Source organism: Rissa tridactyla, chromosome 2, assembly GCF_028500815.1.
Source record: "Rissa tridactyla isolate bRisTri1 chromosome 2, bRisTri1.patW.cur.20221130, whole genome shotgun sequence".
NCBI lineage: Eukaryota > Metazoa > Chordata > Aves > Charadriiformes > Laridae > Rissa > Rissa tridactyla.
Window position 1 is genome coordinate 4,933,757 of NC_071467.1, and position 27,014 is coordinate 4,960,770.

At 41.7% G+C, this 27,014-nt stretch overlaps 1 protein-coding gene across 8 annotated transcripts in view; it reads left to right on the plus strand.

The window, feature by feature from the left end:
- PTK2 (protein tyrosine kinase 2) overlaps nucleotides 1–27,014 on the plus strand; it is a 230,891-nt gene that overhangs the window by 91,337 nt on the left and 112,540 nt on the right. For all 8 annotated transcript variants that reach the window (XR_008464916.1, XM_054191983.1, XM_054191984.1 and 5 more), the window contains 3 exons: nucleotides 121–347; nucleotides 12,429–12,595; nucleotides 21,581–21,668. Coding sequence is in view for 7 of the 8 variants with exons in the window: in XM_054191985.1 (XP_054047960.1) it covers nucleotides 121–347; nucleotides 12,429–12,595; nucleotides 21,581–21,668 (482 nt within the window). In the remaining variant the exon portion in view is untranslated. The remainder of the gene's footprint in view (nucleotides 1–120; nucleotides 348–12,428; nucleotides 12,596–21,580; nucleotides 21,669–27,014) is intronic.

The following is a 27,014-nucleotide window of genomic DNA, read 5'->3' on the forward strand; positions in this document are numbered from 1 at the left end:
AAGGCAACTAAATGTCCCTTAAAAATGGGTCTTTATGGATTTCTGGTAAGCGCTTTGCATGAATCAGTGTACGATTCAGATATAACTAACATTAATTTATTTTTTGTTTCTCTTTCCTAGAATATGACAGATACCTAGCATCTAGCAAAACCATGGCAGCAGCTTACCTTGATCCAAACTTGAATCATACACCAAGTTCGAGTGCAAAGACGCACCTCAGTACTGGGATGGAGCGTTCCCCAGGGGCCATGGAACGAGTCTTAAAGGTTTTTCACTACTTTGAAAATAGCAGTGAACCGACAACGTGGGCCAGCATTATCCGGCATGGAGATGCTACTGATGTCCGAGTAAGTCTGGCTTTAGCATTCTTATGCCATCTTTAGGTTAAGTGTTAACTTCGTGTTCAAAAAATGGGAGGTAAAAGTCTGGAAGCAAACACACACAGAAGTTTTGCGGTTTATTTTAGAAGGATCTTTACCTGTTGTATATTGTAAGTAACTTCTGAAAAAGCTTTAAGTGGTGCCACCTCCCCTTGAGAACAAAAAACACTGATTTATGATTGTGTATTATCTTAAAGACATGAGAACTCTTCCCATTTTTGCAGAATAGAAACTTGAAATTTAGAACAGTGGTTATCAATCTGGATACCGCTACCGATGCATGTCACTTGGCTTTTACCACTTCATACTCCCCCAGAGCCTGTGTGACGCCTCGTGGCAGGGGTGGTGACATTAAATGACACTTTTCATGTTTAAAAAAATTAAAAATAACATGTTTAAATTTAAGATGTGTATATTTACATGCTGAAAATACTAAAATGTAATGTGTACATGAGTTTTTTATAAAAAAAAAAAAAAAAAGTTGTTTGAAAACTCATTCCTCCCCAGTATGAGGAAATTGAGCTGAAGAATCCTTTCTCCCCCAGTAAGTCCCTTTGTCCCCCCTGCCACCCTGGTAGTCACCTGCTGCCTGTATTTGTACAATGTGGTCCTTCAGTGAGTCTATGCAGAAAGAATCAGAAGTTGGGATTTTTTTAAAGAATAACTTTTAAGTATCTGTAATCTTAGAGGTATGTGGAGATGTATGTGTGCATGAAAAAACAGTGGTTATTCTGAAGCAACTACTCTCTAATGCTGAGACCTTTACTTACCGTTTGCTACACTTACTCTTTCAATTTTTGAGGTGTTGCGGTATTTAAACTGCAACAAAGCTCAATTTAACATGTCAAATGCTTTTAGAACTTTGTGGTTTGCTTGTTTTTTGATTCTCCTTCTGGAGCAGAATCTTGCCTGGTGGTAGGTGGTGTGCGGGGTTGTTTTCTTCTGTGAGGTTCTTAGTGTAGAAGCAGGTTCCCATCTGCTCATTCCTTCCAACGTTTGTATTCTCGTTTGTATTCTCTGCACGGTACTTCAGATTCCACTACACCGTGATTCCAATCTGCTGAAGGGAGAGAGTCGTCAGGGTTAAGGAGACCTGTTGTCTCCTTCTGCCCACTATTAAGTTTGCAAATGAAAACCAAGTAAAAAAGACTAAAGAGTTTTCTCTTCCTTTCCTCCTGTTTGTTTTCTCGCATGGCTGTGTGTGATAAGACCTAACAGCATTCCTAAGTGGAGTAGATCTTGTGACAGTGGTCATAGACCTCTGAAATTCAAGGGTTTTCATTGGTGATGATCAGAAAAATCTGTCTCTTGTCAATTTAATAAGCTCACATCTGTGTTCAGGGATAACTTGGTGAATGGACAGATTAGAGGTGCAACAATCGGAATCATTATCATCAATGGCATACATTTATTTTACCAGGAATAGGGTTTTTTTTGGGTGCCACTTGAAACATCTTTGCTCCCTGGCTGAAGTATAGCAGTTTGATATATATCTAACATGATTAATTTGTTTCATAAAGTGTGTTACTTGGTACAAGGGAAGAAAAACTATGTCTCAGAATGTTTTTAACCTTGCAAGCCTCTATTGTGGACGGATGTCTAGGATTCTTTATATGGTACTTAAAATTGAGGTTATCTTTCCAAAGAAGTATGTAGAAACTTGAGAAAACAAAAGCAGAGATTACATCTTGGGTTTCTCCAGCTCAGAAATACCTGTGGTTATGGGCTTTAAGGATCCAAAACTTACAGGGACTGTAAGAAATTCAGTGCTGAGTTCAGTTTGCAGAGTTACATATCCTTATTTTAAGCAGAAATGTGTCATTTTTAATAAAAGCGGGATCAAAAGAACAGGCAAGTAGCAGTTATTTGAGGCTTGCCTTAATTTTTAGTTTTCTTATATCCACACTTAATTGGATATTTTTGTAAAAGTAATGGGATTTTTGTATTGTTCTCCTTTCTTAATAAAGAAGACTGCGATGGGTTGCTGTTAAACTTTGTTCTTTTAACAAATGTAGTTCTTGTTTTATTTTGTGAAACTGGGACAATGACTGTTGAATGTGCAGGTACTCCGTAGTGAAGATCTAGCACTGGTGTATTACAATATCCTGACATTTATTTTAGAAACCATAAACAGTTGTTGAGTACAAGTCTACATTCCATTGGAATGACTGCTGTTTGACCAAGCCGAATAATTTAGGATTAAAATAGCCTTTAAGGTTTTTACGCCTTAGTTTTAACCGCCCCCTCCCCTTTTATGGGGGAGATGGTGTGCAATAGAGCTTCCATTTCTTCTGAATTACAAACTGAGGAGGAGCCTGGTGCTGGGTTTGGCTTTTGACTTCTTTCCAAGGCGCTCTTTAAGAATATTCAGAGGTGGATGTCTTTGAGACAGCTCTGCAATTAAAAGGAAAAGAAAAAAAGGTTTTTCAAGACAACTCCCTGGTTAGCACAGCTTCTGGAACGGTAGCCGAGGAACCTTTCCAGTATTGGAAGGAAGACAGACTTGGTCTGAAATCTCCAGAAGAGCCAATTTAAGGTATTTCTGCTGGTAAAGTGGAGGACTTTGTGGAATGTACTAATACCAAGGGAAAGTAAGCATGGAATTTTCTTTCCTGATTTGTGATTTCTAACATCATCTGTTTGTAACAAAGTCAAGTTTGCTTTTCTCAATGGAAAGGACGCGTTTGACAAGAAGTGAGGAAAGGCCCTTTTCCCTAAAAAAAAAAAATAATCTTATGTGACTTCCTAAGAGTGGAAGCAGTGCTTTAGCTGTGTACATTGTACACAAATCCTCGATCATGAGAGGAAACTCTTTTCATTAAAAACCTCATTGTTAAGCTCAGATGAATAGGAATTACCTTTCTGTAAAAGTGTCTTAAGTGTCTAGACTAAAAGTATGGTTTCCTTGCTATTTGACTTGAAATATCTGCAACCCTGACAGCAGTGTGCCTATATGTAGGCTTTGCTTTGAGGAGAACTGCTGGCTGTGGACCTCTGTTTATTCTGGATGGGTTTAGTCCCTCAAAGACAGCTGTTTCCTTTGAGGGATGAGTCTGTGCTCTGCAAAGGATTCAAGCACAGCTTTTCAATTCTTGGAAATGCTTTCTTGGATTTCAAAGAACTGGCGGTCTCCCTTTACCCCTTTTTTTCCTTGGTGTAATACTGAAGACATGCTTCTCTTCCAAAAGTAAAAAAAAAAAAAAAAGGCGGTTTTTATGAATGTGCAAACAGTGGTCTCCTGCGAAATGTGCATGGAGCCACGCATTTGCCAGAGAAAGAAAGGTTGTTTATCTTGCCTATTTATCTTGGTATGTCTTCAGTTGGATGTGTTGTCTACGTGCATATTCGCAGAGGGATTTCCAGGGCTTTGGGGTTGGAGAGGATGCAGGGCATGCTCTGCCCTGTTCCCAGCCCCAGGTGTGGCATCCGAGTAGGTGGGTGTTGCTGAGATGGAATTTCTTTGGTCTCAAGTGCACCCTGGAAGGAAACACTGCCACCGCATCTTGATCAGCACTTACAGGTGGATCACCTTTCTGTTTTCAGAAGATGTGGCTGAAGCAGAATTGTAACAACCGTAGTTGATAGAGAAATGAATGCGCTGCATCTAGCGCGCTGAGGGGGTAGGGGAGGCTTGGGTTTTTTTAGAAAAGAGACATTTGGAAACCTTGTGTGAGCCCTCATAGATGGCTTTCAGTGAAGTGCAGTTCTGCTCCGTGGTCTGCATTCCCAATCCAGAGGGGCCTAGCTTGCATCCATTACACCTTCTTCTAAACATCTAGCCCTTAAAGCTTCTCCTTGATTCTTTAATAGTAGTTGTGAGAAGTAAAGATGGCATTATTTATGTGGAAATAAAAACCAGAAATCTCAAACCAGGTTATTGCTAGACATGCATCACACCTTTGTTCCTATAAAGCTTTTTTTTCTTCCAGTTTTGTAAGACTAGCTGACTGAAACATAAACTGGATAGGGATAGCATTGAAACTTTTATCTGTCAGCTTTGTCCTTATTTCAGGAACTAGGGAGAAGCGTGGTTTGTCTTTGCCAAATACAGATACGGTGTCCTGGGCTCTCTTAGCCTGTTCAGCATTCTGTCTTTTTCTTCCTTTTTTATGCAGTAGCACCCTAAAGTGTTGGCTTCTTTAATGTTAGCGGAATAAGCACTCAAAAAGCTGAAGAAGAAACTAACATCATTAGCTAAGGAGAAGGATATATCTGACTTAATGGACCCGAAAAATTTTGAAGTCAAGGGGCATGCCTTGGCTGTGTCCCATCCCTACGGCAGGGGAAAAGACTGGAGCAAGTTCATCAGCTTCCCTACCCACCTGCAGAATCTTATTTTTCACTGATAGAAGGGTTGGAAAACTGTATTCCAGCCAATTGCCTAATTTGAGGTTTTTGGAAGAAGGGCTGAAGCACATTCAGCTGAGACATCACTAAAGCAGTTTATTAAACTGCATTGCTGTGTTAGTATTTGCTCACTCTTTTCCTCTTTGACTCTCCCCTTCTATCCATATCCGATTTTTATCTTCCCAAACCATTTGCAGTTTGCATGTCTTAGTCCATCCTACAGAGTCGGTATTTCATTCATTTTTGGCTTGCTGTTTTTGCAGTATTTCCATTCTTTGCAGGTTTCTCTACGTTAGGCTCCTGAGTTTTTGCAGGTGTTTCTGCGCTACGGATGGTTGCTGTATTTTACCCAGTAATAAAGGAGGTTGAGTGTTTGATTGGAGGTTCAGTTTGTGATGGAGGAATGGAAAGAGTCTCTAGTGCAAAGGTCTGAAACTCAAACGATGTCCTAGTTCGACGAGCATTTCTTTGGGCAGCAGTGCCAGCTTCCTTCTCGCTGTTTTCTCGTGCTGCTGCCTTAGTTGTGCTGGCATAGGTGTTGCGACTGTTTGGCAAACTTGGTCCAAGTTAAAATGAATGACTACTTTAGTGTCGTTGACTAACTTCTAGCCATTCATTCTCACCTCTGTGCTCCAAGTGTCTTCCCCCTTTTCAATCTTGCCTTATTTCGACCCAATATCTGGACAAAAGATCACTGTGGCTGGGCTGGAGCAGAGCTGGTGTACACCATACTGGTTCCTATCAACTACCAGGTAGCCAGAAGTTGAACACGATGCTTCCCAACTGCTGAATGGGCCAAGTACACTTTATTGCTTCTTGGTACCTCCTAAACCAAGCAGATAGCTTGAAGACTTTTAGGGGATTGGGCATGTGGTTGGACGGTTCTGATGTGTCTACTGATACCTGTAAAGGAGAAGGCAGATTTATTATACAGGACGTTTTTTTTGTCTGCTGGGTTTCTCTTTTAAAATCGATCGTTATGATATTATAGTACAAGGGTAGCAAGTTGGTCACACAGTTCTTTCACATTTGATGGAAAGAGTCTGTGAACATTAGCAGGACTCAAAACTGCCAGGTAAGTATTTTTGGTGTTACAGAATACTTGGTCTTTAGAATGCCTGTTTTACTTGTGCAAAATACTCTTGATGTCCTTGGATGAGAGAGACGTGCAAAATAACATTTTAAAAACAATAACAATAAATAGCCCTTTGACATTTTTCTGGAAACACCTATATCTAAAGATAGCTTCAAGTCATAGAATGATAGAATATCCCAACTTGGAGGGCACCCATCAGGATCATTGAGTCCAACTCCCTGCCCCTCGCAGGACTACCTAAAACTAAACCAAATGACTAGGAGCGTCCTCCAGATGCTCCTTGAACTCTGACAGGCTTGGTGCCATGACCACTTCCTTGGGGAGCCTGTTCCAGTGACCGACCACCCTCTCAGTGAAGAACCTTTTCCTAATGTCCCATCTGAACTTGCCCTGATGCAGCTTCATTCCATTCCCTCATGTCCTGTCACTCGTCACCGGAGAGAGGAGATCAGCACCCACCTCAAGTCAAGAGCAATCCCACATGAGCCATAGAGGACTGGATCCAAGGAAGCTCCTGGACTTTGCAAATGCAACTGCAGACAGGGGATAGTACATTCTTGTATGTTAAGACTCTGGCAAACTGAACTTATTGTCAACATTTAACGTACTGTAATGTTTATTTCGGAAGCTATACCAGTGTGCAGTAGCATCAGAAGAGTTTGGATTCATCTGAGGAGACTGGGAAGCACAGCAGTATTGGCGCTGTGTTTTTGTGTGCTGTCGGCGTGTGCTCGGAGGTTACTGGAATGTGGAATGCCGCGTGAATGTGGGGAAGCACTTTGGATGACTGATCTGTGTATGGGTTAGGTGGGAGAGATGCTGAGGCACTTGGGTGGATTTGTTGCTTGGGTTGATGGTGTCTCTGGGCTTGCACAGTGACAAAATCCTAGGTGCCAGAATAACGTGTTTTCAGGCTATAGTTTTGATATATACTTGTTGGTGGGCTTCCGCAGCCGAGTTCTTCTTCAGCTGGATCAGTTCCCCAGCCTAGTTTAGCATGACGTGTACAAACGTGTTTGCTGGATCAGTGGAGGAGAGAGAAAGTAGCGCCATAATGAGGAAGAGGGATGTGGGCGTTGCTCTTTGAATATCAGACAGTGTCATTGGAGGACAACCTGCATTTTGGTGTTTTGAGGGCATTCTAGAGTTTTCCTTTATGGAAATTGTAAATTAATTGCATCATAGCTTTGTAGTTTACTTTTGTCCAGCTTTTCGGTTAAGCTCCCCGTATAAATCTCTCATCAGGAGTTACAATACTTGATGTATAAATAGCATTTGACATATTTGAAGTGCTTCACAAACATTACCACTGTGTCCCTATGTCAGAGCAGCTATTTAAGGACTTTTTCTAGTGCAAGACACTTTCTCCTTCCTACTAAATAGGGAAATTAGGTTTGTAGTCACACTGGGAGTATATTGTTCCAACTTCAATTTATTCATAGTAGCACATCAGCTTTGTTAATTTACAAGCAAGAAATTCATTTTCACTCATTTACAGAAGCACAAGGTATTATTATTGATTCGTACTGGGAGAGCCGAGGGTATGCTGCGCCTCTTGGCCTTTCTCTGGTCTGTCTTGACTTTTCAACAGCCTCCTGGATACACTGTACTGTAAATTTTATTTTTGGACGCATGCTCCTAATTTAGGACAAATATTGATCTATTTTTCAAATTAGCTGTGTTGAATATCTGTTGGGTTTTTAGCCAAATGAGTACAAATGAGTGCTAGCCTGTTTTCTAGCTATTGAAAAAGCTTTTCTTTTCCTTCCCTTTGGGGTAAAGGGAGGGAAAGGTGACCTGTCACTTCCCTGTTATTGATAGGAAATTCCTCTAAGGGCTCCCCATTCTCTCTTGCTCAGCTGTACTGGCCTTTTTTATGTTTGGGATGCAAATGTTAGCTCTGGAAACCTAATTAAAGTCAATGTGATGACAGTAAACAGCATTCAACTGGCATATGATTGTGTGACTTCCTTGCAGTTGTAGGATATTTATCAGAATGACAATAGACACCTGAAAACTCGTAGAAATTTATATGCATGTAGGTACCTGTGTACACCCAAAGTGTCAGCTCGTCTGGAGGAGGTTTCTGCTGGAGTCAAGCTCTCCTGTGAGTCGTTCTAGAGGTTGTAAGTTTGTAATCAAGGTTGAAACTGTGGTGTTCCTTACCTGTTTTTTTTCCACTCAAGAATGCATCCTGAGCTAAAAGGCGGGTTGTAGTCAGGCCTGGAGAGATTTCGGATGTCTTTGGCTATGCTTCCAGTTAAAAAATTGTCATGACGTTTCTCAGCAGGATGCCTTAGTCTCTATTGTGCAGTGGTTAAGCAGTTAAATTGTTTGTCTGGAAGCTTCTGATTAAGCATTCTGTTCACTCCGGTGAAGAACATCAGGCGTGTTTCTGGCAAGGCTCCTCACACTGCAACCATGAAAGACAGAGAAGCTGTCACCCATCCTGGAGTGATGGTGATGGCTTTGTTTGACACTCCCTGTGTCTCCACTTGGTCTGTGGAGGCTGTACGCGTTGTTTACTACCCAATCGGAGTTAAATAAACTGACTTGATTACGGCTGCGGTGCCAGTGCAGCCCTTGGAGATGAATCTTGTTCTGTTTGGCAAGAGCAGCCAGATAAACCGAACCCTGTCCTGCTGCAGGGGAATCCCTGGGCTGTTCATCCCTGGGCTGTTCATCCCTGGGCTGTTCATCCCTGGGCTGTTCATCCCTGGGCTGTTCATACGCTGCACCTCCCCGCTGCCGAATGAACCGCACTGTTGTGGTGCTGCGTTATGTTGATTGAAGGTGTTCTAAAATTCAGCTTCTCTGGTTTATTAATAAAAGAGAAAATAATCATAGAATCATAGAATGGTTTTGGTTGAAAGGGACCTTAAAGATCTTCTAGTTCCAACCCCCTGCCATGGGCAGGGACACCTCCCACTAGACCAGGTTACTCAAAGCCCCATCAAGCTTGGTCTCCAGACCTTGGTTCTCCAGAACATCTCCAGGGATGGGGCAGCCACAGCTTCTCTGGGCAACCTGGGCCAGCGTCTCACCACCCTCAGAGTGAAAAATTTTTTCCTGATATCTAATCTAAATCTCCCCTCTTTCAGTTTGAAGCCATCACCCCTTGTCCTATCACTACATTCCCTTGTAAAAAGCTCCTCTCCAGCTTCCTTGTAGGCCCCCTTCAGACGCTGAAAGGCTGCTATAAGGTCTCCCCGGAGCCTTCTCTTCTCCAGGCTGAACAGCCCCAAGTCTCTCGGCCTGTCCTTATAGGCAAATAAGCAAATAGATGTTTTATTTGAGAGGTTTCCCCTGCAGACCAGCCATTTGTGTCTTAATCACCACGTTTCCTTATTTCTCTATTTTTTGATTCTGGCTCTGGTTTGTTAGCGCCTGGAACGACCTCTCGGGCATTCCCAAACAAAAAAGAAGCCGCTCAGATGTTTGTTTTGTGTAAAGCATCACTTCTTCCTTTCTGGGCATGCGTAAGTTTTCAGAATGTATTTCAAACACTTGCACTTGACCTCCTTTGCAGCAATGCTGCTATCTCCTTAATGTTTACATTGAAGTTGAATTCTTGAGTTGCAGTATGTGCTAATTGTTGCTAATTATTATCCTGGGGTGTTATCAACTACCTGGCCGGGAGTGTGGTACCCTTCTTACATAATGTAGAAAATACACTTACTTTTTTATTATTATTTAGTTTTGTACCTGTGATAGGTTTGGAATCAATCGGTGATATAAAAAGGATAGAAACTTAAAAATCTCACTCACTTTTGGTGGGAATTGAGACATCTGATTTCTTAAGCCATTTTGAAATCCCAACCTGAAAATCAGAGAGGTTCTGAGGCGTCTGGCTTGATTCTTTCCTGAGTAAATACTACTGGTTTCAGCTGAGCCCTCTGCATCAGTATCCTCGGTGGTTCATGGTCATAGATAATTTTGCCTTAATTTTTTTTTTCTTTCCAAAGCCATTGCTTATCACAGCAGGCATAGCTGCCTTTTAAGAACACGCGCCCCCATTTTCATTATCGACTGGCACAGTCAGGGGAAGGGGTGGCTTTCCAAAAAGAAACGCTGTGTGTTTTTTGTGCTCTATTTATGCAGGGTGTAGAAAGAGATGCAAATGAAGGAATCTCTTCTGTTTGCATGCGTATAGGCAAGCTGGCAGCCTTCCCTTCCAGGAGAGCAGCCTGCCAAAATGGTAGGCTTTAGTTACTAAGCAGAGATTGTCCTTTGGGTGAAGAAGAGGTTAAATGCGCCTCTGTCACTTCTGAGAGTACTTGGTGGTGGTTTTGTGTTTCCCGGGATACAGGCAACTGTTCTCCTTGGCAGTTATTGATACAAAGACCCTTAAATACAGGCAAGAAACAAACTTAACCAATTTTTGTATGGTGCGGTCAATACGTTTCATTCAGATTTAAAACCGTTCACTGACCTGATAATAGATCTTTGGAACTTGGTGGGGAAGACTGCAAAAAGTTAACTGCTTTAAGAGGAGACGGGATGAGTAACTGGAAGAGTTTCATTGAGGGCTGATGAATGACAGAAACAATGCTTGGCTCAGGAAATCCACTCGGATAAAAATAGTCAGAGGCTGTGAGAGCACTTGGAGGAAGTGTCGTCTGTGCCTGCCTGGTGTCGCCTCTTCCCCCAGCATCCGGCTGTGGCCACTGTGGTTCTTCCTTCAGTTGTATGACCAGTGAACCTGCAGGGAGGTCACTTCTGTTTCTATCAGACATTTGTCCCAGCAACTTGGGCACTTCCTGGCTGCCAGGACTCGGCTGTTGCTGGTCCGGTTGCTGTGCTGCCAGCTGAGAATTTCACTTGAAAACTTGGATTTGCCAGTGTGTTTTGAAGTCTCCCTCCTACACGGTGCAGTTCTGTAAGCATCTGGCATGCTTTGCTGTTTGTGGCCATCTTCCTTTAAGTGTAGGGCTTGTCATCCACTTAGATGGATGTCCAGCTCTTGGGCCTGGGAGAAGGACAAGGGTGTTGGGAGGCACCACTGGGACTGACGCAAATGATGCTCATGTGCTGCTGTCAGACACAGCGTGCTGGGCTTGATGGAACCCCTTCTGACTTGGTTTCCATGAACTTACTAAACACGGCTTCTGTTTCATTCTTGTGGGCTTGAAAGAATTATTATTACTTTTTTTACATTTCACTATGCACTGTGTTGCTTCTGGAAGATCATTTAGAGGTTTGATAAGATGTGTGAACTGATCTAAGAGTTCGCTGTCACCTCACCAAAAGCATGATTCCACTCCTACATGTGTCAGCTTCCTCCTCTGCTCAAGATTTAGTGCTTCCTTAAATATCTTCTTGCAGTTAGTTTTCTGCTTGCTTAATTTGCAGAATTGGGATCTTAAACAATTTCTTTGGGATATAAAATAAGAAATTTGGGGAAACAATGTCATCCTGTAAAAAAAAAAAAAATAAAAAATTCCCTTTTGCCTGACTCACTCCAGTAGCCCACCTGTGGCTCCTGTAGAACTTGCTGTTGGTTGGTATTTTCTGAAATTCTGAGCAAGAATCATGAGCTTGGGCATGTGTGTCTGTATGTATGTGCGTGTGTGTGTATGTGCGTGTGTGTGTATGTGCGTGTGTCTATGCACACACTCGCACACGAGCATTTCCAGTAGGAATTTTTCAGACCGTGGCAGGGTGAGAAGCGAAGGGACTATGAATTCCTGGGAGGAGTGTCTGGGAGCAGTGATAGCCCCCGCTCCTGCCGAGCGCTAAACGTGGGACTGGCAGGGATCTGCCGCCTTGCAGGGAGACAAGCCGGACCTTCTGCTGCGTGGTGAGGCAGCAGCTCTCAGCTCCTGCTGGCTTTCTAATCTGCATCGGAGCAGGACAGCCTGGCACGCGGCACCTGAGAGGTTGCTAATCCACGAGCTGCTAACACATTTGAATTTTAGTTACTGCAAGTTAGACCTTTTTAGGGTCTGAACATGGCAATCTGTTATGCTGTTTTTCCTTTCTTGGGCAAGACATCGTCAAACTATGAAATGTACTTCAGGAACAAACAAGTAGGACATTTGTTTTGTTTGAGAATCTTCCCAAATAATTGTTTCTTGCCTCATTTTCTGTGCGATCTGTGCTGAATGTCAGGAGAAAATGAGTGGGGGGAAGAGGGGGAAGGAAACCAAGGGGCTGTGATGTGACCTACCAAATCCTGGCCGTTGAGGCATTAAATAGGATGAAAGTCTAAGATGATTTTCCAGTTGTAGATGGAGAGTGACTTTTAAAGGCTGGTGGTGGGTTTTTTGAACAAATACATCTTGCTTTCATCCACAGATCTGCTTTTTATATTTTGGCTTTTATGTTACTCTGTTTTACATGAAGGAAATAGTGGCTTAATTCTGATAAGATGCATGGAAATGTATTTACTGATGTTTTGTGAAGCCAGGCTGGTAAAACTTCAGAAATTGTAAATGGTTGCCTGAAATAGCAGCTTACAATTGAACATGTTTAGTATTCTTAATAAAGGTGATACCTGATTTATTGCTTAGTATTCTGTATAGGGTATTACATGGTAATATTTTTCTTTAAAAATATCTATTGCATTTTACGTCTTGTAAGGAGTGTATGTTTCTCTGTTTTAGGGCATAATTCAGAAGATTGTGGACAGTCACAAAGTGAAAAATGTGGCCTGCTATGGGTTACGGCTCAGTCATCTGCAGTCTGAGGAGGTTCACTGGCTACACCTGGACATGGGGGTGTCCAATGTGAGAGAGAAATTTGAACTAGCCCACCCTCCAGAAGAATGGAAGTAAGAGTATAAATCTGTTCAGTGCCAAAATCGAGTCACATAAGTCCTTTTGCCTTGTGTTAAGAAACAACTCCATAATTTTGCTTTATTAAGGGAGATCCTCTTGTGGTGTAATAGAGGTGATGGAACGGGAAAAAACCCCACAGCTTTTCACATCAAAGAGTTAAAAGAAGTGAAGAACACTTTTGTTGTTGTAAGGGGCTTCCTGGAAACTGAGGAGAACAGATGAGTGTTCTTCTCTGGGATTTAGAGGAGGCATGAAGTAGGAGCAGAAATCTCCTAGTCGTTTGTCCTCAAAAACCTGCAAAAATTGTGATAAGTGTCTGGTGAACCAGCCCCATCTCAGGTTTTGTCATCCTTAAAAGTTTTAGGACAGGAATCCTATTTGTGGTATAAGCACTCCGCCAATGATATAAAAGGATAAATCTTGTTATTTAAATGAAAACAAGAGAATATTGTTAAGTACTGGATGTATTTAGATAGAGACTAAGTAGGAGAAAGGTAATTTGAAGCAAGTGAAATGCAGTGAATAGATCAGTTTATCCCTCTGCAGTTATAAAATGATTTATTGGGTAATTAATGGAGGCCCAGAGCGATGAGGAACATCTGCCTTTCTTCTAACTGGGATATTCCATTATTCCAGGAGCAATGGACAATAGAAAGGTAGCTGCAGAACTTGGCTTTTTTTCATAGCTGAAGTACATTTGCTGAGGTATTTTCATGATACCAGTTAGTTGGTTAAAAGAGGCGCTATGACCCGTGCTCTCTGTTGAAGGCTGAGTTTTCTTCATCTTTTTATCAGAGTAAGCTGAAAAGGCAAAGAACAAGGAGAGAACTTAGGCTGGAGAGGAAGAAGGGAAAATTGTCCACTTTCCTGGTAGAAAGACAAGAGGAAACTAAAATTACTTGCAAGAGGACACAATAGTCTACTAGAGAAGATGGGGGAGCTCAGAGTTTTAAAATGCTATTAAACTATGGTTACTAGTTCATTGCAGGGGGGTTGTGCATGTTTTTCTGTGGTTTCTGTTTATAACCACGATTTGTGCGGAAGTCCCTAGTTATTTTGAAGGCTACACGTATCTTCTGCAAAATTATTGTAAATAGCCTATACTTAATTTCTTGCAAATGGAGTTATAATATACTAGCAGATGTCACAGTTGCTAATCTTCAGTTTATAAATTCTCTTTAGGGGCCCGATGTTAACAAACGCAGCAAAGTCAAACAAGTTAGGAATGTTTAAAACTCAAGTTTCAGATGTGTTGCACATTCTCTTCTGTGCATGTGACACTTCGATGTTTCTGTGTATGCATCAATATTTTTCCTTCGGTACCTTACAAGAAATTTGTCATTGATAATACTGTGCAATCCCAGTTTAGGAAGTAGGGAATTCCTGAATCCTTTCCGTGATCATAGTGTAACCTGAATATAGATGTGAATAATCGATGCTCTGGAAATCTGTTACATAGTGTACAGGTGTCAGTTCCAGTTTTATTAAGCGGTGCAACTCACATGGCACGCATTGCAGAACAAAGTTAATCAGTTGTAAAAGCAAAATTAGATGATTGTTTTGAAGTTTGTGGACAGGAATTGTATCAAATACTCATTAAAGAGCTATGATAAGATGTAAATTATTGAATACCTTTCCAGAGTGTCATTTAATGTTTTATCGAACACATACAGCCTGGCGTACCTTTTAAACCCATAGAGATTTGCAGTGCATAATCAAAACGCTGCTGTCATATTTGTAATACCATAACACAGAGTGTTTAAGATCATATGACAGTACTTGTAAAAATATTTAGATTAGTAAAGGGGGAGAAGTCTTGGAATGGTTCTTAAATTAAAAGCTTCCTATAGTGTTAATGAATCAGTAACTGACTCTGATGCGATTATTTTTATTTTTTTTACTCATCTAAATTAAAGGGGCTGTATATTCAGTGTTCAGAAGTTAGATCTCGGACATTCTCCCGGGCTAATCCAGATACTAGAAGTTAAGCTGATCGTCAGTAGTAGGTTGTACACAAAAGTTACCAGAAAAAGGTCGGTTTCCCGTATGTGCAGCTTTTGTTTGGTGCTGCACTGCTTGTGATCCTGCAGAGGATGGGCTAGTGAAGGGGAGAACTAGGGATGGGACTCGGCTTCAGATGGCACAGCTATAGTTAGAGCTTAGGAAAAGTAAATAATAGGGGCCTTTAGGGCAACAAGGCCAACCGCAATTCTGTCACTTCAAATTTTCTTCCCTCTTTCTGTGGCAAACAGTTCGCTTGCAGGAGCACACACAATTTAGCTTTGCCAAACTGGATAACCTCAATTACGTGGCAAAAGAGGAACAGGAAATCATTGCTTACTGGAAGTCTTTTTTTTTTTTTTTTTCCCCACCCTCATGTTTGCTTTTATATACTACTTTGACCTTCTTTTTGCTAAAAAAAGGTTTGGATTTTGCACAAGATAGGAGACTTTTGAACTATCTAGTAGCTTTAAAAAAACCCAAACAAACAGTAAAGTCCTAATACTTCATTTTTTCCTACAGAGAAGAAAGATTTGCCCTAAAATTCAGATAAAAGCTTTCTGATAACTGTGCCTGTGTCTTCACTGTATGTTTACTTCAGGAATGTTCATGTTAATTAACTGTATCAAACAAAATATTCTTTTTTCCATTGTGTTTTATTCTCTAGCAATGAAGATAATTCTGTCCGGCACCAGAAAATTTCGAATGTGTCTCAATCATGGTGCCAAAAGTGATCAGAGTTATAATTATTGGAACTGTTTGCTTATTTGTTTGTAGTAGTTTGTTCAGGAAATAAGTATTCTGGAGTCTGCTGTGTTTTCTGTACTGTCTTATTTCTTTGAGTTATACAAGATTTAGCACTACAGAAGCATTGTATAATTTCAATATAATTTGATGTAATTGCTTTAGAATAACTGTAGTCTTCCAAATGCAGGCTGAGAGTTTTGTTCATTACTGAATGCAAATAATATGGCTGCTTTTAGGTTTATCGTACAGTAGCATAAATTGTTCAATGTTCCTTAAGCATTGTATGAAGGCCTGTGTACCTGTCCAAGCAAGATGATCCCAGATGACAAGTGAAATACAAACAAAATCCAGGGCTTTTTTATGGGAAGGCAATAAAGACTGGAGTGGATTTGTTTGCTTCAGGTTTCCTCTTAGAGTTTACGCTAGCAAGGCAGACCTGGGCATGTATTAAACTCACTTTTTAATGAAGTAATTAGTCTTCGCTTGTGGTATTATTATTTTAATGACTGGATGCCAAGGGCATGAGGGTGAAAGATGAAAGAGCCTTCCTCCCTTAACCTTCACCTGTACCCTGTACAGCCAGGTGAACTAGGGTTAGCGGGATGTGGGACTCTTAAATCATAGCATCAACTGGTCACTTTTGGTAACACTGAGCCTTCAGCAGCAATCCCAGCAGCTATCCTTTCTGTCTATAAAAATGGTATGTGCCAAAACACTGTTACATTTGCTGGTCTTTTTTGTTCCACAAGAGGAGAATCAAGAGGTTTGAGTAATGAATTGTTCCCCACGGCGTTAGACATCTTCCAGTTCTATACTTAAGGCTTGTAGGTAAAGCAGGTCCTTGTGAGCGGGCAACATTCATGCTTTGGCTCTGACAGGTAGAAGATGCCCCAAAGAAGCCCCAGTGCTTTAGCAATCCTGTACTGTAAGTTTTGATAGCTGCAATACAAGTGCCTTGGCACTGACACAAGGGCCAGACCACCTGCGGAATTATTTAATGAGTTGACTAAGTTGATCTAAAAGCTTGGTACCTCTCCGCGGTCTGCCTTCTCCCCTCTTGCTTCCCGTTATCCAATCCCTTCCCTTTTCTTCTGTGAGCCTTAATGCTTGTCTGATCCCCCAGCAAACTGATTCAGTTCATTAAACTCATATAAGGCTGTTTTCTTGCTCCTTTGTCTGCCCTTTTTGTTCCCATCTTCTCCTTTCTGGTCACTTTTCTGCTCACGTGAACCAAATCAGAGCTTGCTGGAAGCAACCATGGTTGGGACTGGTGAGATTGTTTCTTTCAGTGCCACGAAATATTAACAGTTGGATCATCCTTTCCTTTTTTGCTCCACAAACTGCCTGGGTAGTGTTTGTATAGATGCAGAGCAGCAAGTAGAATAGTAGTCTTCTGCTTTTATCAAACATAGGGGAAGTCATCGTCAGCTGGTATACTTGCTCAAAAAGCAGACATGGTTTGTGAGAAAGGGACTTGTTGTTCTCATCAGTTGTCTGCGTTTCAAACACAGTAGATTTACAAGATATTGACAATCAAGCCCATCCTTGAGTTGGCCTTTGGAAGTCAGCCTCTTCATTCCCATAGGCAATAGTCAGAGATTAGGTTATTAAGGTTATAAATAGATAATGAAGGTCACTCTCAGTGACTGTCCCAACCAAGCTGTTTCGCCTTACCTGATTTTCTCATGAGATCCTGTTGCAAACAGCAGTACTTTTCGTGGCTGCTCAGTTAAGTCAACAGCTCCCTGTAAAGCAGAAAGATTGCTTTTCCTATATTGTTTTTAATTCCAGAGAGTAAAGGTGTTCTACATCCTGGTCTAGATCAGGGTGACTGAGGCAGTATGTATGCTGCTGAAGGTCTGAGATCAATTCCATTTGCATTTCTTCAGGCCTCTGTCTTCTGGCTTGTAGGATGACTGAAAAATAGGAAAAGAGGTGGTGTGGAGTGCCTGCCAGTCAGTATTTCTTCTTAGTACATCAGGAGACCAAATAAAGGATGCTTTTCATTTGTATAGTGTGAAAATTCAACCCCATCTTCAGTATCTGTTATTAAATAAGACATCTGAAACACATGCAGTGAATCATAACACTTCCCTTCCAGCATTTAGAAGGTCGTCTTTGTCGGGCATTTGATACCCTTGTGGTGGGTTGACCTTGGTTGGCTGCCAGAGCCCACCCAGCCACTCTCACTCCCTCTCCTCATCAGGACGGGGAGAAAACAGGATGAGAAAACCTGCGCGTCAAGAATAAAGACAGACCACTTACCAAGTGTGGTCACAGGCAAAACGGACTCTAATTCAGGAAAATTCATTTAATTTCTTGCCAATTAATATAGATTGAGGTAGTGATAAACAAAGACAAACATTAATAAACACATCCCCCCTCCCCTTCTTCCCAGGCCCAGTTTCTCCCCTTCACTCCCGGCTCCTCTCCCCCAAACAGTGCTGGGGATGGGGGTTGTGGTCAGGATGAAAAGCTGGACGTGACCTGGCAATGGCCCAGAAAGCCAACCACATCCTGGGCTGCATCAAAAGGAGCATGGCCAGCAGGGGCAAGGGAGGGGATTCTGCCCCTCTGCTCTGCTCCGCTCTTGTGAGACCCCACCTGCAGTGCTGTGTCCAGCTCTGGGGCCCCCAACCTGTTGGAGTGGATCCAGGGGAGGCCAAGAAGATGCTCCGAGGGCTGGAGCACCTCTGCTGTGAGGACAGGCTGAGAGAGCTGGGCTTGTTCAGCCTGGAGAAGAGAAGGCTCTGGGGAGACCTTAGAGCTCCTTCCAGTACCTAAAAGGGGCTACAAGAAAGCTGTAAAGAAAGACTTTTTAGCAGGGCCTGTTGTGACAGTATATGGGGTAATTGCTTTAAACTAAAAGAGGGAAGATTTAGAGTAGATATAAGGAAGCAATTTTTTACGCTGAGGGTGGTGAGACACTGGCCCAGGTCGCCCAGAGAGGTGGTAGATGCCCCATCCCTGGAAACATTCAAGGCCATGTTGGATGAGGCTCTGAGCAACCTGATCTAGTTGAAGATGTCCTGCTCATTACAGTGGGGTTGGACTAGATGACCTTTAAATGTCCCTTCCAACCCAAACTATTCTATGATCCCAGCCCCTCGGGGCCGCTCCTCCCTCCTCAGCCCTCTCCCTGCTCCAGCGCGGGCCCTGCCCCGGGCTGCAGTCCTTCAGGGACAACCTGCTCCCGCCTGGGCTCTCCACGGCCGCAGCTCCTGCAGGAAATATCCCCCCGCTGCGGCCTGGGGCCCTCCCCGGCCTGCAGGGGGGGTCTCTGCTCCAGCGGGGTCTCTGCAGGGCTGCAGGGGATCCCTGCTCCGGGCCTGCAGCACCTCCTGCCCTCCTCCTCCTCCGCCCTGGGGCTCCCTCTGCTGCTGCTCCCTCCTTGCCTTCCTCCTCCTCTGCCTGGGCCGCCTTCGGCCCTTTCGCAAACCTCTTTTCCCCCCGGCGCCCCCAGCTTGGCTGAGGGGCTCAGCTGTGTCCTGCGCTGGGGCCCTTGGAGCCGGCTGGGACCGGCTGTGTCTGGCACCGGGCAGCCCCGGCCGCTCCACACACAGGCAGAGCCCTGACAGGGCCTGGGTACCCAGTACAGCCCCTTGGGGCAGGTACACTTACTAACTTTTCTTTGCTTTGAAATCTTTGAAAATATCTTGTCCATTAACTGTCCCCCAGAAGCGCCGTGTGCTGATATTCTGCCTTGTGCATAAACCATGTAGAAATCCATTCAGATAAAGCCGTAGCTTTTGTGCTCAAGGAAGTGGCCAGTGGTGGTTTGCAGGATACTGAATTTTCCTTAGTTGACTTCACTCTCTGATTTACAAATTCTCTTGTCCCATGGTAATGCCCTCAAGTTGCACACCAGCCTTTTTTGATATGTATTTGGCAGTCCCTCGCAATGATTTATCAGAGCAATAATAAAATAGATACCAGAATTTGTATTAACATCCAATAATCTGACAAAGTCCAGCTCTGATGGGAAGGGATGAAAATGTTTTAATTAAGTGGGAGGTGCTGCAAGACAGATAACCAGTTAGCCAGTCACCTTCAAGTATCCGATTAGCCAACTTTTCTTTGCTCAGAGGTTGGATCTTCACTTTTGAATAATACTCTTTTTCCTACTTGCTGTTTCATGTGGAAACCTGCTGCCATGGAGAAGAATTCAAATAGATAAAGGATGAGAGAATAGAAGAAGAAAAGGCACCTGGGAAACTGTGAGAAATCCATAAGGACAGTTTTCAGAGAGCAGTGTTGGTTTTAATCTTAAAATGTAGGATGTGCCGGGTTATAGAGTCAACAAAATGCAAACAAATAATTTTTTACATAGATTTGTTTTGTTTCATGAGAGTCTTGGTAGTGGTGTTCAGCGGTAGATTTGAGGGGATGTGGCAGAGGCTGGGCGTAGGGAGTTCTGCTTCTGGACACTATGCTCATGCTGCTTTCTCTCCTTAGCCCTTAAACGCTAAAATTTTACTGAATAACTAGATATCTTCTATGTATATGAAAGGTAAACAGTGATCAGTAATAGAAAGTGAATGTGCATGCCTCCTCAATTAGAGTAATTTTTGAGAATTTGTCTTAATTTTGACTTTGAATTTTTTTTGTTTATATGTCTGTGTCGTCGTATCACAGAATGGTTTGGGTTGGAAGGGACTTTAAAGATCATCCAGTTCCAACCCCCTGCCGTGGGCAGGGACACCTCCCACTAGAGCAGGTTGCTCAAACCTGTCCTGCCTGGCCTTGAACACCTCCAGGGATGGGGCAGCCACAGCTTCTCTGGGCAACTGTTTCCAGTCTCTCGCCGCCCTCATCGTAAAAAATTTCTCCTCCCTCAGGTTTTTTTCCACCGCTGTTGTGTATCCTGCAGTCTGAAGACCCTTTACTTTAAAAACATGTTTTTTGTGTGTAAGAAGACTGAGCATGCATTTTCCTTTATGACATAAACTTGCCATGATATGAAAAAACTTAATTCTAAATATTTTATGTGAATGTAATTACAGTTTCTAAATGCTTTCCGTATTTTAATAATTTCTGATGGGACAGTGTGTTTTCAATGAATCTTTCAAAGCAAAGAAGAATACTACAACTTCTGTTTGCCGTGGAATCCTAAGCAGCAGTAACTCCTAGGAACTTTTTATCACATTCCCCTATAAATCTTGATTGCAGGCAGCCAGATCACTTGCTGAAAAGACGTTCTTGTCCTGCCGAAAGCAATAGATTGAAATGTTGCAATATGTGCTCTTACCATCATGAGTAGATTGCTAAATATACTTATTTTGGGGAAGGGCTGTAAGAGTTTTATACTTAGGATATGCTGTATTGGCACACCGAAAGGGATGAGGACATTTATTATCAGAATTTCATGGCAGGAATGTGTTAGAGGGGGAAACATGCAGGGCATGTCAAACATCGTGGGCTGTTACCTCAGGACAAGCAATAGGATTAAATTTAGGGCTTGGAAGTAGTAGTTTTGGGTTTAAGAAGGGATACAAATTTGGTATACGTCACGAATCAAGGCTCATTCTGAATCTGCCTTGCTCTGTGATGTACTATTAAGTTGAAAAATATGACTGTCATGGTGAAAACTGCTTCATTCGGCTTCTGCGTACATCTTGGTGATGAATAAGGAAGAAGAAAACCTTTTTACAGAGAAATCCCTTCAAAACCTTTGGCACAATTCAGAGGTGAATATTGCAGCGCTTAATCAGAGGAGTGGAGTCATGTTCCTTGAGTAAGCCCTTGTTTTGTCTGTAGGATGTGGCTCCTGGTGAGTAACAGTGGTTGCCAGTCTCACTTGGAGCACTGGGATCTGTGTTTTGAGTACCACGCTTGTGATAACCAAAGATAAAAGCTGTTACCAGGGCATCATGTCGGTGGTTATGGCAGCTTGTCTGCTGTCGTCACCTAATTTGGGTTTCCCTTCCTATGGATCTGGCCCTCATAGCTCATCTGCTGCAAGTCTTGGTGCTTCGGTCCCCACTGAAGCTTTGAGAAAGCAGCAGGGGTTTATGTTTGTTTCTGTTGCAAAGGTGCTTTGTAAATATTTTTATGAACTGTCAGATACTACATTCCAGTTCTGCGAGTAATCAAAAGAGAAAATTTCCCCTTAGTTTTCTGAGTTTGTTTCCGATTTTATCCTTATTTTTAAGAATGTTGAAGGCATCTATTTGTGAAGAAATCTCCATTATTTATTTTGTCTCACCAGTTCTCTTTTTCTTGCTTTTCAGATACGAATTGAGAATTCGATATTTGCCAAAAGGATTTCTAAACCAGTTCACTGAGGACAAACCAACTCTAAATTTTTTCTATCAGCAGGTATGTTCCGTTCTACTGCTCTTTTCTGTTGCTGGCATAAATTTGGGAAATTCTGGCTTTGTTTATGCCGATAACATGTTACTGCAGAAACAGAAATTGGTAAAATTGAAGGTTGCATATATAAAGCAGAAAGGGCATGAAGGTCATGGCATCTTTTGCCTTGAGAAGTGATAAGGAATATTTTCCAAAGACAAGGTAATTCTGCAGTTGTTGTCTTAACTTGGGTAAAATTTACTATTGTTCAGCTGTCTTCGTATAGTTGTTTCACACTTTATTAAAATGCTGGATTTCTTTATTTTTGCAAGTGCAAATAAGTGGGCAATTTCACTACGACCGTGGAATTTTTTTCCCCCCCATATGATTAGGTTGTTTTCTTGATTTGAGTATCTCTTATTGATTAGTGAAACTGCATTATGGTAGAAGTTTCTATAAATAAAGCACCTAAATCTTCGTTTTCTTCACTTAAGTAATTTTAATCACAGGGATATCTCGTAGAGAAGTCTGGATGAGAACTGTTACAGTATCCCCTAATGTTAAGAATCCATGTGTCTCTAAAGATTCAAACTTAAACTTTCTTATTTGCTGCTTGTTAGGTGGGTCTTTTCCAGCGTTAGGGTGGTATGCTGTCTGTGTTCATACACCGAAATACTGTTACTGCTTCACAAACAGTTCGTGTTACTCATGGTGACAGGTCTGTGACCCAGATACGTTTTTATGTCAGTTTTAAGCAATACTTTGCACTTCTGTATGGAGGATTAGCTTTAATCTAGATTCTTTAAAGGAGTCATTTTATGGAGTATTGTAACGATAGAGATAAGGTAAGAATGAGAGGCAGAGAGGGCTTGTGAAGTCAGATGAAATGGCAGAGCTCAAGAACTACACCAGGAAAGCTCGGGAGTTTTGTTTTGAAATGGGAAAATTATTTTTGGTTTTTTACCTGATGCATTTTGTTGTGTCAAAGGAACAACATTATGAAGTGCTGATAATTTTACTCAAACCCCAAAGGCTTCTACCAGGAAAACTATTCCCATGGGCTGCTGTTCTTTTGTTTGTGCCTCTGCCACATTCCAAAATATCCTGATCTTCGGTTGGTTGCTTGGGGCATACCATAATTCTTGAGCAACATCCCCTAAAATTAGGATATAACTGGAGCTTCTCCAAAGCGTTGGCACGCTTCTGCCCTTGTTAACAGATGCGTTTGCAGATGAGGAACTAGGAAACAGTAATTCTGATTAAATTTTCTTTTTAAGTTTCTAAAAAGAGGAAAACACAATCCTCCCCTTAGTCTAATACTTTATCTGACAGCAGAATATTGAATTAATACGCTCGTATTAATTTCTTAAATGTCTTCTATCTTTGATTGTATACACACACATTTCTGCTAAAGGATTTTTAATTATTTTAATGTGTGATGAAATTCTTGTGTTGATGTATGACGGAGTTGACTTCTGAGAAGACAATTCTGGTGCAATTCTGTCTGAACTTAGCATTCTAGTTTAACTGATCTGTGTGATATGCTTGTTTCAGCCTAAAAATGTCTGGATTTTGGTGACTTTTTAGTACTGCCTGCGGTTCTTCTAGTAACAACAAAATCGTGTTCCTCATGCGGTACCTCCGCAGCAGGTGACTGACTTCATTCACATTGGCTTTAAACATAGGAGAGCTGTGTCTTCCATGATGCAGAAGTGGGTGATGAGCTCCAAAATAATTTCCTGAACATCATTTCCCTATCCAAGAGCAGGGAACGCTGCAGCGTCCTCTCATTTGTGCCTCAGAGAACTCTTTCTTTCAAGCACGGAATTTTTTGTAGCATTTTCTGAGAAACACATTTTTACTAAATTTCCGGAAATCATTAGAAACGGGTACAAATGTCTCAGAATAGTAAGAAGGTTTATGAAAGGTAGCAGGAACTGGTATGCAAAGATGACAGCTCCCCGTATCTGACGATGGCCTGTATCCTACTTCTATTATAAAATTAAAATCAGAGGTTCTAGTCTCCTTGCTCTGCACACTATACCTTTTTTTTTTCTCTTTTCTTCTCCACCTTATTGTGAGGTATTTCAAACTCTGTTTCTTCAAAAGTCATGGTTCTTGGTTCTGGGGTGCTTCAAGGTATTTGGGTCATCATTGTCATGGAAATCAGGTGCACAACTTTTCAGAGCTGTCTTCTCTGTCCATGACTCTGTTTTGCTCCATAAGTCTCACTTGACCATTTGAATAAATTACAACAATTACTTTTATCTAATAAGAGTGTTAAGGCAACCCCACTGGCTTATGAAAAGAAGGCAGGAAAAGAATTTGTGGAATAATGCCAGATCATAAAACAGACCTAAAACATAGGAGAATGTGGAAAAACAAGGAAAGACAATTTTTCACATTCTGGTCCCCTCTCATTGTTATTCCCACAACATTTTAACATTCTTTTTTGCTAACCACAGCTCACCCTTCGCAATCAGACGTATCATCTCGTATGTAGGCAAGAAGAACAGAATGTATGTAAATCATAGAGTCAGCTAGGTTGGACGGGACCTTTCAGATCATCTGGTCCAACCATCAACCTAACTCTGACAAAAACCAACACTAAACAGTATCTCTAAGCACTGTCTGCCCATCTTTTGCATACATAGATATCTTGAGCTTTCTGCCCGGAAATAACTATGTTAGAAATAATCAACATAGGACCCAGTTACAGAATTAAAAAAAATCCAACAGAATAACTCTTCTGTAATCAAATTGGCTTTTGTAGATGTAAAAGTCAAATATGTTGCTCTTTCCTTATAAATGTTATAAATGAGAAGAAGATTTTGAGGACCAGATGCTGCCTGTGACTAAATCTTTCTTTTCATCAAATGAGGCTGAGAACCTATTGCTAACTTGATAACGCCTAAACACATGTTGTCTGACTTATTAAAAATGTACATCAAATGAAAAAGTTCATGGAGAAGGAAAAGAAATATGGTGACCTCTGTCACCCATGAATTGTCCATGGATTTTAGAAAATATGATTATTTTCTTGAATTTGAGTTGCAGAGCAGCAGTGGTGTTAAAAAAGAAGCTGAAAGTTTAAGAGACTGAATCCTCAAGTGATCTTCATCTTCCAGAAAAGCACAGAACATTTGTAAAGATAACAACGTGTTACCTTAATCACTGTCAACAGACACAGTTTATTCATGCAGTTGACCCAAACCGCAATTATCGGGCTGTTAAACTGAAAACTGGCACACGTTTATAACTGCCATGCATGACTACTCCCATTCACCTCAATGAGTGCATTGCCCTGTGAAAACTGGTGCAGGCATTTCAGTCTTCTCAGCTCGGAGTTAAGTATGTCAAATCTTTCCTTTTGTTTTTTTCCTCCTCTTAGTTTTGATTATTCTGAGGATGCTGTGACCTTTCTTTGTTTTGGATATATTCTTTATTTTCAAGAGCCTTGAACAAATCACGAACCCACGACCAGAACTGTTTGTAGCTTGATGTACAGCCGGTTGTAATTGGGGGGCGGTCATTCTGCCATCTGCAGTGGGCGTAAGCTGTTCTAATTAGAAGTATAAAAGCGGGGCACTTAACGAGACTTTTCAGAAGAGTGCCCCTGGTTTGCAATCTGTAGAGCAAAGGATTAAAATCCATGTGTGTGAGAGTGGGGGACGCACACACCATGGAACTTGTTTGTGATGTCAGAATTAGTCATAATAATATTGATACCGTGCAGTTTGTGGAAGCATCTGTGTTTCAGGCTTTGAGGCTGGAGATGGGGGAGAGGCCGATGCTCAGGCCATTCCTCCTGACTGGAGGAGTTGTGTGTTCAAGGCACGTCATTTTACATCCCAGTTGAGAGCTCTGGTCAACAGACTGACGCTAGAAGTGTGTCTTTTTTTACTGGGCTGTTTGGAAGGTGTCCAAGGCAGTGGATGACAGGTCTTCGGAGGTGTCTTCGCTTTTTTCATTAAGTGGAGCGTTTAGGGGTGATACTCATTGTGTTATTCCCTCGGGCCCAACTGCTTACGATTTCAGCCAAATTAGGCAAATTGGAACCCACCCAGTGCATTGTGAGGTTAAAGTATTAAAAAAATGAGGAAATGCCAGATTTATGGTTGTCTGCACAGTTGGCAGATGCTCGCTGTGTAGGTTTTATGTGCCAGCCTTCAGTTGTGTCCCTTTGTGTTGTGTACCCAAATCTGAACCAAAGTGAACTCTAAGCCCAGCCCCAAAACCTTAAACATCAAGAACGCAGGATTGCTGAGTAGAAATACTGTAAGTTTATTTTTATCAGTAAGCAGTCTCTTTTTTTTTGTTCAGTTGACAGTAAATCTCAGAAGAATAAAGATATCTGTCTTTTGTATCAATTTTTACCATTTTTCAAGAAAACTTCAAGCAAGCATAAGGGTACAAAAGGAGAATTAAAAATGGGATTTTTTTCAATAATGAAAATTAGACTTCACATTTTTCTTGTACTTTTTGGGAGCATTTCCGGCTGCTTTAAATAAGTGTTGGTGAAATTCATTGTGAGAGTCTCCCTTTCCCCTCTGTTCCGGTGACATGGCTGTTCGGAGGTAGAAATAAAGGGGAGAGGATTCTCTTTTCCCTTAATAGCTGAGTGAGGAACGAAAGCAATATCTCACATCAAGATAGAATACAGCTTTTAAAAACATTCTTATAATGAGAATCAGACGTAAGCTACTTGAATTGCCTTCCTTTTATTGTGGGACAAGAGCCTGCACACATTTATCCTTGAATAACGCGTTAGCCTCCAGTAATTGGAGATGGTTTATCCCTTGGTGAAAAGGGAGTGAGCATCTGTATGAGAGTGGAGGGGGGAAACAGCTCTTGGGCATCAGCCCTTCCATTGTTGCTGTCCTTGTGCTTCAAACTGAAGACTCTTAAAGTAACTTTTTGGGGTTTTTTAGAACCCAAAGAACAAGAAAAGGTCAGTTTTGTCAGCGTAGAATTTTTCTGTGTGCTGCTTTGTTTAGCCTGTAGCGTGGAGCTGCCCTGAGGTGTACCTATACATAAAATAACGGAGACCAGAGGACTGGAGCGTATTTTGGTTTTGCTTTTTGAAATAATCCAAAGTTTGTGTAATGCACAAGAGAAAGAATTACAAGTAGAGAGAGGATGATCTCAAAGTTAGAGCAGGTCAATGATGTTCTGCAAAAATCAAGCTGAATTCGGTGCCACAGGGATTCAGTGTTTCACCAGACAAGTACAACGCAGGCTCATTTTCATATGAAAACTGTTTTTAAAAAGAAAAGAGGAAAAAGTAATACTTGTTGTCTTCCAAAAAAAAGAAAATCCTCTAAAGAGGAGGCAAAGTTTCTTGTGGACAAATGGCACGTTTTTGCTCAGCCT